General features: G+C 47.1%; 1 protein-coding gene across 1 annotated transcript in view; it reads left to right on the top strand.

The window, feature by feature from the left end:
- Positions 1-14730, top strand: part of CCNY (cyclin Y) — a 228643-nt gene that overhangs the window by 196506 nt on the left and 17407 nt on the right. Inside the window, exons 6-7 of the mRNA XM_075316766.1 lie at positions 5987-6044; positions 6710-6829. Coding sequence (XP_075172881.1) covers positions 5987-6044; positions 6710-6829 — 178 coding nt within the window. The remainder of the gene's footprint in view (positions 1-5986; positions 6045-6709; positions 6830-14730) is intronic.

Below are 14730 nucleotides of genomic sequence, written 5' to 3'. Positions count from 1 at the left end.
GTGTGTAATTTTTTATTTTTTTCACTTTCGTTTGGCATCCATTTTTTACATGAACAATTTAAAGGGAATCTGTCAGGTGATTTTGTAGTACAATACTAATGTAATCTTTAAAGGGAACCTGTCACCACTTTTTTGGCCTATAAGCTGCGGCCACCACCACCAGGCTCTTATATACAGCATTCTAGCTGTAATAAGAGCCCAGGCCGCTGTGAGAACATAAAAAAACACTTTCTAATACTTACCTAACGGTCACGCGGTGGGCCTTATGGGCGTCTCCGTTGTCCGGAGCCACCTCTTTCGGCCATCTTTGTTCTCCTTCTCTAGCCGCGGTGCATGACGAGTCCGACGTCATCCACACTCGCCGGCATTCAGGTCCTGAGCAGGCGCACTTTGACTACCTGCGTAGGACCGGCGAGTGTGTATGACGTATACGCGTCATGCACACAGGCTTCAGAAAGAGGACGAAGATGGCCGAAAGAGGAGGCGTCGGCACCGGAGAATGGAGACGCCCATATGGCCAACCGCGCGACTGTTAGGTAAGTATTATGAAGTGTTTTTTATGTTCACACAGTGGCCTGGGCTCTTATATACAGCATGTTAGAATACTGTATGTAAGAGCCCGGTGGTGGTGGCCGAAGCTTCTAGGCCAAACAAGTGGTGACAGGTTCCCTTTAAATAGTGCTTAAGGAGACCTTTCAGCATCACTAAGTATTATTGTTCTGCTTATTCCTGTTATCATAGAATTCAGTGTCACCTGCATGCTAGTCAAGTGTATGTTCATAAAATGTGCATATGCACTGCTCCCCTCACCCACCTCCTAGTGCATTCACTATAACTGCTGAGCAGTGGGAGGGAGTGGGGGGGCAGCAGTGCAAATTCAGTTCAGATTTAAGGGGGCTTTACACGCTACGATATCGTTAATGTTTTGTCGTCGGGGTCAAGTTGTTAGTGACGCACATCCGGCGTCATTACCGATATCGCAGCGTGTGACACTTACCAGCGACCTTAGGCGACCTCAAAAATGGTGAAAATCGTTCACTATGGAGAGGTCGTCCCAAAGTCAAAAATCGGTAAGGGTTGTTAATCCAGATGGTTCATCGCTCATGCAGCAGCACACATCGCTATGTGTGACACCGCATGAGCGAGGAACGTCTCCTTACCTGCCGCCGGCCCCAATGAGGACGTAAGGAGGTGGGCGGGATGTTACGTCCTGCTCATCTCCGCCCCTCCTCTTTCATTGGCCGGCCGCTTAGTGACGTTGCGGTGACATCGCTGTGATGCCGAACGTCCCTCCCCCTTGAAGGAGGGATTGTTCGGCAGTCACAGCAACGACGCCGACCAGGTAAGTATGCGTGACGCTGCGTAGCGATAATGTTCGCTACGGCAGCGATCACAAACAATCGCATGCGCGACGGGGGCGGGTACTTACACGGTCGCTATCGCTAGAAATTGCTAGCGATATCGCTACCGTGTAAAGCCCCCTTTAATTTCACTGATGCCAGCACTGAGAGATGGGTGGGGGAAGCAGGGCATATGCAGTTTGTATATACATATGCTTGACTAGTTACTTCTTCACACTGAATTCTCTGGAGATTACAAGATAACAGAATAACTTAGAACAATAAAACTTACTGATCCTGAAAGGTCCCCTTAAGCCCCTTTTAAAGATAACATTAGTATTGTACTAGAAAATCACCTGACAGATTCCCATAAATAAGTAATAAACTGTCAAATACAGTTTCCTATGTTAATAATTCGTAATGTGTCTCTGATTTAATGATTGTAATGACATAGGGGTGCTTCACACATAGCAAGATCGCTACCGAAATCGCTGCTACGGCACGGTTTTGGTGACGCAACAGTGACCTCATTAGCGATCTCGCTGTGTGTGACACTGAGCAGCGATGTGGCCCCTGCTGCGAGATCGCTGCTCGTTACACACAGCCCTGGTTCGTTTTCTTCAAAGGCGCTCTCCCGCTGTGACACACAGATCGCTGTGTGACAGCGAGAGAGCGACGAAATGAAGCGAGCAGGGAGCAGGAGCCGGCATCTGTGGTAACCTGGGTAAACATCGGGTAACCAAGGTGGTTACCCGATATTTACCTTAGTTACCAGCCTCCGCAGCTCTCACGCTGCCTGTGCTGCCGGCTCCGGCTCTCTGCACATGTAGCTGCAGTACACATCGGGTTAATTAAACCGATGTGTACTGTAGCTAGGAGAGCAGGGAGCCAGCGCTAAGCAGTGTGCGCGGCTCCCTGCTCTCGCGGTTATGATAGCTGCTTCGGCTGCTGTGTTTGACAGCTAAGCAGCGATCATAACAGCGACTTACAAGGTCGCTGTTACGTCACAGAAAATGGTGATGTAACAGCGACCTCGTTGTCGCTGTCGCTTAGTGTGAACCAGCCCATACTCATGTGATCCATCTTTAATATATCTATTGACTTATAATGGGTAAGTATGGTCCGTAATATAGATTTTTTTTACACGCAGACCATCATTTTGTGTGTACGGTATATTAAAAAAAAAAATACATTACCTTGCATTAGCCTTTGAACTGTTGCTGCAGGAAATTGTTCTGATCAGCACAAACTGAGAGCAGGAGATGGGTGCTGACCCATCACTGCCATCATCTGTACTCCAAATGAGTACAATGCCACTGACGGCAGGCAAATAAACTTGGGAAGAAAAGTGGTTGGAAGACCATTATATTGATATTTTTTTTTACAGGAAGACCGTCCACTAAGTGCTTTGCAAAGTTTCTAGACTACGTTTTGGTGTCCACCTGCAGAAAGGCCGAAAATGGTGCAAGACAGAGCACACGGTGACTCCGTCTGCACCATTATAGTCAATGGGCCCGTCGGCGCATGCGTCCGAAACATATTTTGTGGGGGTGTTCGGACGGAGGTAAAAACAAAATGTGAAAGCGGCCTTATAAACTGTATGATCTTGATTTTGACTTTCTCTACATTTACATAGTATTATATCTGGTTTCCTAACACACATCTGACCCTTCAGCTGCCGACTCCTGCTCTTATCACCAATTCTTGTAGAAAAGTTTGATAACCCCATACGTGTGTCCACAATCCCAGAGATAAGCCAGATCAGCGGATCATAACATGTAATAGATGCAAATGGAGTCATTTAAATTACAGATCATGTAAATCTATGCAGACCTGCGCCTCTGCTTGTCATTCAGCGCCTTCATTCAAGCGCTTTGCATATTTTAATGCGCGTTTTACATTTAATGTTGATTGGAAATCCAAACGGATGACCGCTGTTTGTCTTCATGGTTGAAATACTAGGTATAAAATCCAATTTAGGAATGGATCTTAAAAAAAAAAATAAATAAAAAAAAATAATAAATTCCAGCTGATGTCCATATAGATTCACAGCTCTGGGGAAGAGAACAGCTGCTGTTATCAGAGGTCACATTGTGAGCTCCAAGCGCCCTCTGCTGGTTATTGCAGTAATAGGCTGTGGACGAGGTGACAACTTCGCACTCATACTATGGAATATGTAATACACATGGCAGCCGGCGGTCGCTGGTTCAGTTTTTTTGCACTGTGTGGTTCCATTAGTAAAAAGTGATTTATGATTTTATTAGCTATGGCAAACTATTGCTGAATAGACCTCTCTTTAGTTTTTCTAGGGATAATAACAATTAGGCCTCATTAAAGGGTTATTCCCATCTCCAAATTCCTAACTCAATATGTAGTAGGCATAATAATAATATTAGCAAATACCTTCAATTAGAAATGTAGTATAGTTCTCCTGATAAAGACATGTCTCTTACCTCATGTGCAGGGCATTGCAGCTTAGGTATCCATGATTACAGCCACAAGCAAATAACTAACTCACTATATGAGTAGACGTATAGGTACCTAAACTGCAATGCTCTGCACATGAGGTAAGTGACATAGCTAAATAGCTAATCAGGAGAACTATACTACATTTATAATTGGAAGTATTTGCTAATATTATTATTACACCTACTACATATTGGGATAGGATCTTTGAGATGGGAATACCCCTTTAAGGTTAAAGGGAACATGACAGCTGATGCATGCTGCCCCTATATCGTATCATTTCCCACAATGGGTTATTGATATTGTATATTTTCGCTGCGTAAAAAAACAAAACGTCTTACAGTTCCATCAGAGTGGATGAGATTGTAGAGATCTCATGCCCCCTGGTGTTTTTTTTTGTTTTTTTTTACACTACGCATACTGACTTGTGATGCGTTATTTTTTTTAAGTCTGCATAATGTCAATATCTCTTGCGATTAGCTGAACATTATATACGATTTTCCCCATAGAATTGCATCAGACGTGTAAAAAGTGCAGGGAAAAAAATGGCATATGCATATTTAGTGCATTTCTGCGGAATATGTACACAGGACTGTATAATAAAATGTTGTCAAAAACTATGAAGTTTAAAAAACCCCCCACAAAAAACGCAACGTCAAAAATACAATAAAATCAACGTTAAAAAAAATGCTCTTTAAAACGCAATAAAAAGAACACAGCGTAATTTAGCTAATAGGTGCAGAAATGCTACAATAGCAAAAACTCATCGAATACTCATTGAGAAAACTTGGCCTTGTCTTTTTTTTTTCACTAGAAAAAAAATCCTTTATAATTGTGCGAGATCTGATTTTGTCTGTTTGTTCATTGTGCTCCATCCATTCTTCTTGTATGCGAAAAAATGTAAAGTTTGATATTAAAGGTAAAAAAAAAAAGAATGGACGGCAGTTGGATGATACATGGATGACCTCTATGTGCTACCCAGGGTGCCATTGACTTGAATGGGAGTTTGATACTTGTATCAAATCAAAATTGGGATTTTTTTGGGCGGGGCACACGGTCTACAAAAAGACAAGGACATGTGAACACTACAGCCATATAGATCATAATGAGTACACGTTCTATCCATAAGAAACACAGGTAGAACTTGTGCGTGAAAAATGGAAATGTTGCCTATAGTAGAGGACATTGGTGCAGGTGATATACCATTTGGTGTCCTGGACTGTAGGTTCTGTGAATTCCACTTGGGTTTTTCTTTTTTAAGGCCCCCTTCACATGTCAGTGATTCTGGTATATATGTTGCTGTTTTTATAATACCAGAATCACAGACATATGCAGACACATTAAAATCAAGGTTTCTTACTGATGTGTTTCCATGAGGCGTACATGCGTGTCCGTGTGCTCGGAAACAAGTCTGTTTTTTTTCTGGCATCACTGATGTCCAATGGTCGACACAGTGGTGTGATCCGTGTAACACGTACCAGAAAAAACACATGCATTTAAAATAAAAAGCGTTTTAAACTCACCCGTCTCCAGCGATGCTGTCTTCAGCCGCTGTTCTCTCCTGCTTCCAGGCCGGCTAATTATGCTCATGAATATTCACTGTACCGTGACCCGGAAGTAACTGCAGCAGTGATACAGCGGCGGCCAGAGACAGCATCACTGGAGATATCAGCACCATGGAGAGCAGCGGTGTGAACAGGTGAGTATAAGTGCCTGATCTCAATGTATTATGATGGATAGCAGATAGAGATCACACGTGTGCCAAAATCACGGCACATGGAGGGACATATGCACCTTTAACACATCATTGAAAAACGTGTGTGTTTTTCACTGATGTGTGAAAGAGGCCTTAAAGAGCCAAGCAAACTGGACAGGAGGTGACGTGGCCCAGCACTGTCCTCGCTTTGCTCTTCCATTCTGGGTTACGTAGAGGTGGCATTGCTCAGACCTCACCAGCGGACATTGATGGTACATCATGACAATAGGTCTTTGGTGTATTTGTTGAGGAAACTGCCTTACCTAGATGTTTTTAGGAAACCACTGAATTGATTTTTTTTATGTTCACTCCAAGATTGATTTTTAGGTTGGGGGGGGGGGGAAGCTTTAGAATAAAAGTTTTTTGTTTGTTTTTTTTTTCTTTTAGCTTTATTCTGATGATGGATTTTATTTTGTTTCTGTAGAGATGGAGATGGAAGATTGCTGTTGGACATTTTTGATGAAAAGCTTCACCCTCTTTCGGTAAGATTTTTTTGTATTTTTCCCCCTTTTATGGCTGATTGCTATTGTGTTTTGTATATGATAAAGTCTGGAGTGTAGAGGGTCTGTAGACCTCCTGCCACATCTACGTAGCTCAACCCCAGTCCACATCACTTGCGTTTTGATAATCCTGTGTATGCAGGCGCCTTCTTACAGTCAGGAAGGAAATGGCTGCTGGTAAACATAGGCTGCCAAGTGATTTTGGTTCTTGGTAGGTGTTGGTGGGATGGTGTTGCCCAGACATTAGACCCATAAGATTGTTACTAAGCCTCTGCATTCTGTGTCCTAAAGGAATGTTTTTTTTCTGTTTCTTTGAATGTTTTTGGATGTATGTATTTTTGGGTTTCAAGTTCAATTATGCCCACGTCAGGGATGAAAGTTCAAACTGCCCTGGTCTAGCGATTATATTGGTCCTACATAGCTGCCGGACCAGGGCAGTGTGTGTGTCTGCAGCAGCAGACCTCTGCCTGACATCCTTGGTGCCTTCTCCAGTTACTGCCGCCGCGACGTTCCGACTTAGTGAGCGGAAGGGCACCATGGATGATTTCTGCTGCAAAAGTGAACACTACGCCAACAAACTTTTTGCTCATCTATAGTCTAAATGTTTTTAGCCTTGGTCATACGTGAAATGTAATTTACTATTGCAGAAATCTGAAGTCCCATCTGATTATGAGAAGCACGATCCAGAGCAGAAACACATCTACCGATTTGTGCGGACGCTCTTCAGTGCTGCCCAGCTGACAGCTGAATGTGCCATAGTAACTTTGGTAAGTTCAGTATTGATTTGTGCAGTGTTACGGCGGCTCTTACCAGAATAACAATCGGCCTGTTTTGTATCTTGCATTTAAATACGTATAACTGAATATCACTTGGCTCCTTTTTTTAATGACATACTTTCACCATGATTTTGTTCTTAACGTCCAGTGAGTAGAGATGAAGGGATCCGTGGAAGTTCGGTTCGGGTGGTTGGGTCGGTCTTTAGATAAAATTCAGTTTGGAACCCGGGCTTGACCTGAACCCCACTGGAAGTCACTAATTGGGCAGTTCAGGTCTCCACCCACATGCAGCCAGCCATAAACAGATCACTTCCGGGGACGAGGATGGGCCATTTTTTCCCTTTTTTTTTGGTGCATCGATTATGTTGTTTTTACCCCCAGTGTGAGCTGTTCAAACACTGCAAGTTACTCTGTAGCGCCGACTTACTCACCGCACTGGCCGGGTCACGTCCTCCCCGGTCCTCCAAGTGAGCTGCTGCCTCCTTCCCCTACTGTGGCCTGTGCATGCAGCCCAGTCTTCAGGAGTGTGCTTAGGGCATGCGGGCACACCGCCCTCCTCTTAATATTCCGACGTGCTATTTCCAGGAAATGCCTCTCAGCCCTGTGAGTGGTACCTGGTGTCCGCTTCGCCGTAGGTGTAGTTAAGCCCTTCCCGCTAAAGGGTAAGCCTGGGTCTGCCCTGTGGTCTAGTGGGTCCAGTAACCCCGATCGCTGCCCCTACACCGTCCGTGAGTGCAGGGATGTTCACACAAGTGGTCAGCATTAGTGTTGAGCGAGTATGCTTGTCACTACTCGGTACTCGCACGAGTATCACTGTACTCGGGCTACTCGGCGGGTACCGAGTAATTTCGCGATACTCGTGCTGTACTCGTGGTCTTCATGTTGGCGCTCTTTTGAGAGCCAGCCCTCATGCAGGGATTGGCTGGCAGACCGCAATGCCACAGCCCTGTTACTTGTGGAATTGCAGTGATTGGCCGGCCCTCACAGAATGACCGTGCCTTTAGCCCGACACTTCCCCGCTAGGCTACGGCCCCTCCCGCACTCCACTCCGCGTGTATATATATATGCACGCTTACACACACACGCACGTTTTTTTTTTAATTTACAGTTTTATGGTTTCTACATGCTGCCGGTGGTCATTTCACAAAAATACTCGGGTCTCCCATAGGATAACATTGGGCTCGGTGCTCGGGCCGAGTACACGAGTATCTTGGGATGCTCGGCCCGAGCCTCGAGCACCCGAGCTTTTTAGTACTCGCTCATCACTAGTCAGCATATGTAAAGGTTTTCAGAGAAAAACATTTTTTGGATAAGTTTACAACTCATCCTTGTGACAGCATATACCTATTATTCTGTTGATAAAATTTACATTTTGTTGATATACATTAAAAACTTAAAACAAAAAAACTAAAACAAAAATTAACAAAGGGAACGATATCAGTTTCTTCATCAAATTCTTGGAGACCCTGAAGAGGTAGAGAATATATGAACTTATTCATTAAATACCTTTGAACAATTAACACAGAAAGAGGGAGAGAGGGGTTTATTAACCCTTCCTTAGTCTTACCCTATTGGGGTGTAGTCCTGCCTACCAATGGAGTACATCCTTACTTAACCGATGCCCCCATTCCTCGGCGGCTCTCCCTTTTCCTTACCCTAATTCTCCCTCTTCAATTGTGATTGGAGGGCCTCTTAGGAAACCTTTATTAAAGGCAACCAAATCACTTGATGTCTCAAAGCACCCTAGTACAAGTGTACATATATTAATTCACACAAAAAAAAGGAGTTTTATGTCTCCAAAATGCAGTAACAATTTGTGTAAAATTCTATTAAACTGTCCCTCAATCTACTTACTCCTACCTAGCAATGGAGTACATCCTTATTTTTTCGATGCCCCCATTCCTCGGCGGCTTACCCTTATATGCCCTATATTCCCCATCGCCATTCACAGGGAACTTTTATTAAATATGAGCAATAAGTTAGTACTTATCTGTCATTTTTTATTGTAGGGTGTCTTGAGACATTCATTAGGTTCAAATCAAAGGATCTCAGAATCTCGATGCGTTTCACTCCATCTCAATAGTGGCCGAAGTTCATCAGGAGATTTTTCTCAATATGGCATAATAGCCTCCTTAGGTGTTGGAGCCTCCAGGGATCAAAATGGTATGAATTTGATGAAGAAACTGATATCCTGGTAACCTTCACTTTGTGAAATATTTTTTTGGGGGTTTTTTTTGAGTGAAGTTTTTAACATATATCAATAAAATGTAAATTTTATCAACAGAATAATAGGTATATGCTGTCTCAGCATATGTAAAGCATCTGAACGCCGAACCCTGTTTTTTTTTTTTGTAGTCTGTGTTTCGTGCGAACACCGAACCTCGGATTCGTTCATCTCTACCAGTGAGGCACAGATCTGTCCACAAAATGCAACTTACGGCATTTGTAAGGGGTAGTCGGACCCCTGGTAGTGAAGGAGCTGTTTTTCCCCCCCTGAAGACGCCACAGTAGTATGGTGGCAAATTGTAAATGTTAATGGTAAAATGTTACCTGTCATAAACTGTTTCCCCACTAGGTGCCAGTGTAGAGCAGTGGTTCCCCTGGTAACAGTGGCAGGGAAGGAAGGGGCAGGGCAGCCTAGGTGGGTAAGGGAGGTCTCTGAATGCAGAGTCCAGTGTGCAGTGAGATGTGACTGGAGAAAGAAGTCTGAGGTGACGGGGCAGAGTGTGGAAGTGGTGCAGTGGCAGAAGAAGTGGAAGAGTCAAGACTAGTCCCAAAGCCGGTAGTGTGTACTACAGTGCAGTGCAGCTATCAGGGGGATAACAAGTGGCCCCTGCAGGTGAAGGTTAGTGCCCTGACAAAGAAGTGAAGGTAAATGGGAACGCCCGTAGAACACAAGTGAATCAGTTCCCCGGCAAAGAAGTGGAAAGGTGAGAACTTATCCGGAGCTGGTAGTTTGTGCTAGATCTGCTCTGCAGTGAAACAGGGTTCAGTGTGCAGCTACTAGGGGGTTAACGTATGTCCCCTGCAGGCGAGGGAAAGTTACCGGGGAAAGAGGAAACCGTCAGCAAGAAGTTTAACCTGTAAACCAAAATGACTTGATGCTGAAAGGTGTAAAGAAGAGTGGAAGCTGTGTTCAATAAAATGTTTCTTAGTTCACCAACTGCCTGTCTGTGGCTCTTTACGGGGAGTGGTGAAGAGGCCTGTGAGCCGAGAGAAAAAGGTGTTACCGAGAAGCAAATTGCCCACATGGAAGTGTCCCTGCCACCTACACTCTGCCCCACAAGCAACACCTCCGTTTTAACAGTGACGGCCGGGCCGGGGATCAGCCTGCCGCCCCCTGGGCGGGAGACCGCGACTACAACCCCTGAGGCGCCCCCTGCCCCCGTTACAAACTGGCGTAGTTGGCAGGATCAAGCCTGCATGCAAGAAACCCTGACCAGAGACTGTGAGGAAGATCAAGTGGTGCCTGACATGCTGAACGGGCCACAAGATGGCGGCCGTCCTCATGGACTCAGTGGAGGCGCGAAAAGTTGGCGCCAAACGAAAAGCGCTGGGCTGGCCTGGGAGGAAGAAGCCCGGAGTGCGCCGCCCAAAGAGGGGAGGTACTTGCCCCAAGAAGCTGCAGAGGTCTAGAGACGTGGGCGGCGCCGCAAGAAAGAAAAGGCGTCGCCAACGCTATGCAGACCTGGTGGGTGAAGCCGGGGGCGGAGTGTGTGCTAAAGCGGGAAAAGAAGAACCGCCTCCACCTTCCCTGGCGCCATTGCAATCCCAGCAGCAGAAGCAACAGTTCCAGTTACCTGTGCTACACAAAATGGAGGCCAGGACAGACAAGCAAGCCGTAGCGGGCGCGCTGGTGCCTGTAGGACGCGGAAGAGGACGTCCGATGGAGAGCTCGGTGGGAGAGTTACCCACCATCACGTTGCCAGCAAGCATGATACCGGCCGTGACTGGAGTCTCGGAGAAACATGCGAAGGTCACGTTTTTTACCTCATGGGATGCCGTTACCGGGGAAACGACGATGGAAGTCCGGGCCACCTACAAGTCCCAGGTGACTCTGGGGAGCGGGCCACCAGGAGCATCCGTACAGATTCCGGAGGCGCCCGCGTCTGTTAAGGTAGGCCCTCTGCCCCCCTCAGGAGTTAAGGCCCCGAACTGGCAAGATATCCCAGAACCAGAGGTAATCGTCCGGAAGAGTGATTTGTTTGCCGTTGAAAACCGGTACTGTTGAAAGCCGGTGAATGTTTCCAGTTACAGTAACGTTAAAAGTACTGAACCCGGGAGGAGCTTAATGCAGAACTGTGCGTGGACTCCTTCCGTGACTGTAAAGAAGGAATCTTGTTGTCTTGTTATTTTCTGCCCACCCAAAGACCGGGAGCGCTTGGAAATAGCCTCCGGGCAGAAGGTCAGCTAAGACCGGGAGCGCCTCAGGAGGGCCTCCGGGCAGATGTGCGACTAAGACCGGGAGCTTCCCTGGAGGGACTCCGGGCACCAAACTTGTGTGCCAGTCTGTGTGTTTTCCTACATGTGTTGTTTTGCAGGTACGAACCTCGCCAGGAGGCTGAGGTTAAAGAGGGGAGGAATGTAAGGGGTAGTTGGACCCCTGGTAGTGAAGGAGCTGTTTTTCCCCCCCTGAAGACGCCACAGTAGTATGGTGGCAAATTGTAAATGTTAATGGTAAAATGTTACCTGTCATAAACTGTTTCCCCACTAGGTGCCAGTGTAGAGCAGTGGTTCCCCTGGTAACAGTGGCAGGGAATGAAGGGGCAGGGCAGCCTAGGTGGGGAAGGGAGGTCTCTGAATGGAGAGTCCAGTGTGCAGTGAGATGTGACTGGAGAAAGAAGTCTGAGGTGACGGGGCAGAGTGTGGAAGTGGTGCAGTGGCAGAAGAAGTGGAAGAGTCAAGACTAGTCCCAAAGCCGGTAGTGTGTACTACAGTGCAGTGCAGCTATCAGGGGGATAACAAGTGGCCCCTGCAGGTGAAGGTTAGTGCCCTGACAAAGAAGTGAAGGTAAATGGGAACGCCCGTAGAACACAAGTGAAGCAGTTCCCCGGCAAAGAAGTGGAAAGGTGAGAACTTATCGGGAGCCGGTAGTTTGTGCTAGATCTGCTCTGCAGTGAAACAGGGTTCAGTGTGCAGCTACTAGGGGGTTAACGTATGTCCCCTGCAGGCGAGGGAAAGTTACCGGGGAAAGAGGAAACCGTCAGCAAGAAGTTTAACCTGTAAACCAAAATGACTTGATGCTGAAAGGTGTAAAGAAGAGTGGAAGCTGTGTTCAATAAAATGTTTCTTAGTTCACCAACTGCCTGTCTGTGGCTCTTGACCACTGAGGAAGGATTCTCCGGTCGTGATGGTTAGTATCCCCAACTTAACCTAATAAATAATACACCGACTGCATGCGACTTGGTTAAACAAATTGGCCACAGCAGCCTTTATTACCTATTATTAACATTCTAACACAAGGGGGCGCCGTCCAACGGGCGACCCCAAACCAATAATAGGTAACACATAAATAATAACTGTACATGTAACCCCATGTAGGCCCGGTCCAGAAACCACTTCCTCCACCAATATCCCTGGCCGCAACACTCCGACCCAGAGATGAGGTATTAATCACCCCGTGGATTAATACCCCCCAAACTTTGCAGAACCCCGTGCCTGCAATTTACCGGAACCCGGAGACACCATACCAAGACAGTGCCTCTCAGTCCAGCCACCAATCCCTTACAACCGCCTCTGGACCAGACCTACCCCCGCTGCTGCGACAGAACATACGACTCTTTCTAACCTGTATTCCTTTTTTTTTTTTTTTCTTTTTTTTTAAAAACTGCATCATTCCATTTTCTCATTTTGTTTTCTTTGTTTTTTTTTTTTTTTTTTTTTTTATTAAAAACAAACCAAAACATAGCCAAACGAACTCGCAAAACACAAGGGCGGGTGGGCGGGAATCCTTTGCTGTCCGGAGTCACAAGGAAGGTAAGACCCCTCCCCTATAGTTTATATACTAGCCCCCTCCCCACCCTACAGTGACCCTATTCCACCAATCCCCTAAAAGGGCCCATAATGCCCTTTAATTCACTTTATTAACCCCTCACTCCCTCCCTTCCCTCTGGTCATGTCGCCCCTCCCCCCTATGGGGTCCATGGCTTTCTTGACCACTGAGGAAGGATTCTCCGGTCGTGATGGTTAGTATCCCCAACTTAACCTAATAAATAATACACCGACTGCATGCGACTTGGTTAAACAAATTGGCCACAGCAGCCTTTATTACCTATTATTAACATTCTAACACAAGGGGGCGCCGTCCAACGGGCGACCCCAAACCAATAATAGGTAACACATAAATAATAACTGTACATGTAACCCCATGTAGGCCCGGTCCAGAAACCACTTCCTCCACCAATATCCCTGGCCGCAACACTCCGACCCAGAGATGAGGTATTAATCACCCCGTGGATTAATACCCCCCAAACTTTGCAGAACCCCGTGCCTGCAATTTACCGGAACCCGGAGACACCATACCAAGACAGTGCCTCTCAGTCCAGCCACCAATCCCTTACAACCGCCTCTGGACCAGACCTACCCCCGCCACAGGACAGGACACGTGACACCTTACGTGGCCTGGACCCGCCACACACCCAAGGCTTGCTCCACCATCACGCAAACCCGAGGCCCATAGATCAGAACCCAATCTCCTTAAGGTGAACCCCATCACCCCTCCGAAACTGCCACTTCGGCGACTCCAGATCCGCATGTCGCACTACAATACCGCTGTTTCTCCGCACGAAATGCGCAACCACCCTGTTCACTTGAGCCCGGGCGCGAGTAAGCTTCTCAACTGCCCGTGCCCCCCTCCACAACAATGTGGCCACAATATCCGACCATACCACCATCAAACCCGGATAACCGGTCCATAAATGCAATAGATCCATCATGATGTCCCGGATCAAATCACGTGATGCCTGCGCTCCCAAGTCATTTCCCCCCCCACGTGCAAAAAACCAACACGTTCGGAGGTCTATCCGCCCTGCAATAGCATTCAAACTCCGTCACGACCCTGCTCCATTCCATGCCCCGCACACCGAACCACTTGACCAACGCAAGCGATCTGTCCCCACCAAACTGCCGACCATTCAGGCGAGCGTCGGCCCGACGGGCCCCCCAGAACACGAAGGAGTGCCCCAGAATCCACATCAGGCAGATTCCTACAACCACAGAAACTTTAACAAACACACCCCACCAACACCAATTTGCAGCAAGGAACCCCGACAAAGCCACAACCAACTACTCAATAACGCCCTCACTGGGACAACAACTGTGGGCGTACATAACACCCGAAAACGATAAGACTCCGACCAACCGATTCGTCTCACCATGTCATCACCCACAACGCGAAGCCTCCGCAGCCGCCCCGATCCTGAAGGAATGAGGCCCGTAATCTCCCGGGCATTCCCCCGCACAGCGCAAACAACTCCTCAGTACGGCCACAAACTGGTAACGAGACAACCAAGACCCATCCACGTGTCGGAACAGCGGGCCCAGAAGACCGCCTTCCTCACCATCTGCACCGGGCACAACGCATCCATCACAACCAACCTGCCTCGACCCATCTGGTCTGATTTTGGACCGCTTAAGCCGACACTCTACTCTCCGTCCCACCACTGCCACAACCTCGGACATCAGACCACCCCCCCTGAACCTGGAAGGGCTCACCAACGCCCCAAAAAAGGCTAACACAAAAGCCGTTTCAAAAGCACCCTCTCATAAACTGAGACACAAATTTCCCGCAAACCATCCACCAATCGCCGTAACAAAACCAAAGAAACGGGCCGCCTAGTGTCCCGCTCCTTCGCCCCTTTACGAAAACCCTTCAAGGCCTGCCGCACCCAAAA

Source organism: Anomaloglossus baeobatrachus, chromosome 6, assembly GCF_048569485.1.
Source record: "Anomaloglossus baeobatrachus isolate aAnoBae1 chromosome 6, aAnoBae1.hap1, whole genome shotgun sequence".
NCBI classification, from domain to species: domain Eukaryota; kingdom Metazoa; phylum Chordata; class Amphibia; order Anura; family Aromobatidae; genus Anomaloglossus; species Anomaloglossus baeobatrachus.
Note: the sequence above shows the minus strand (reverse complement) of the source record. Positions and strands in the feature narration are given on the sequence as shown.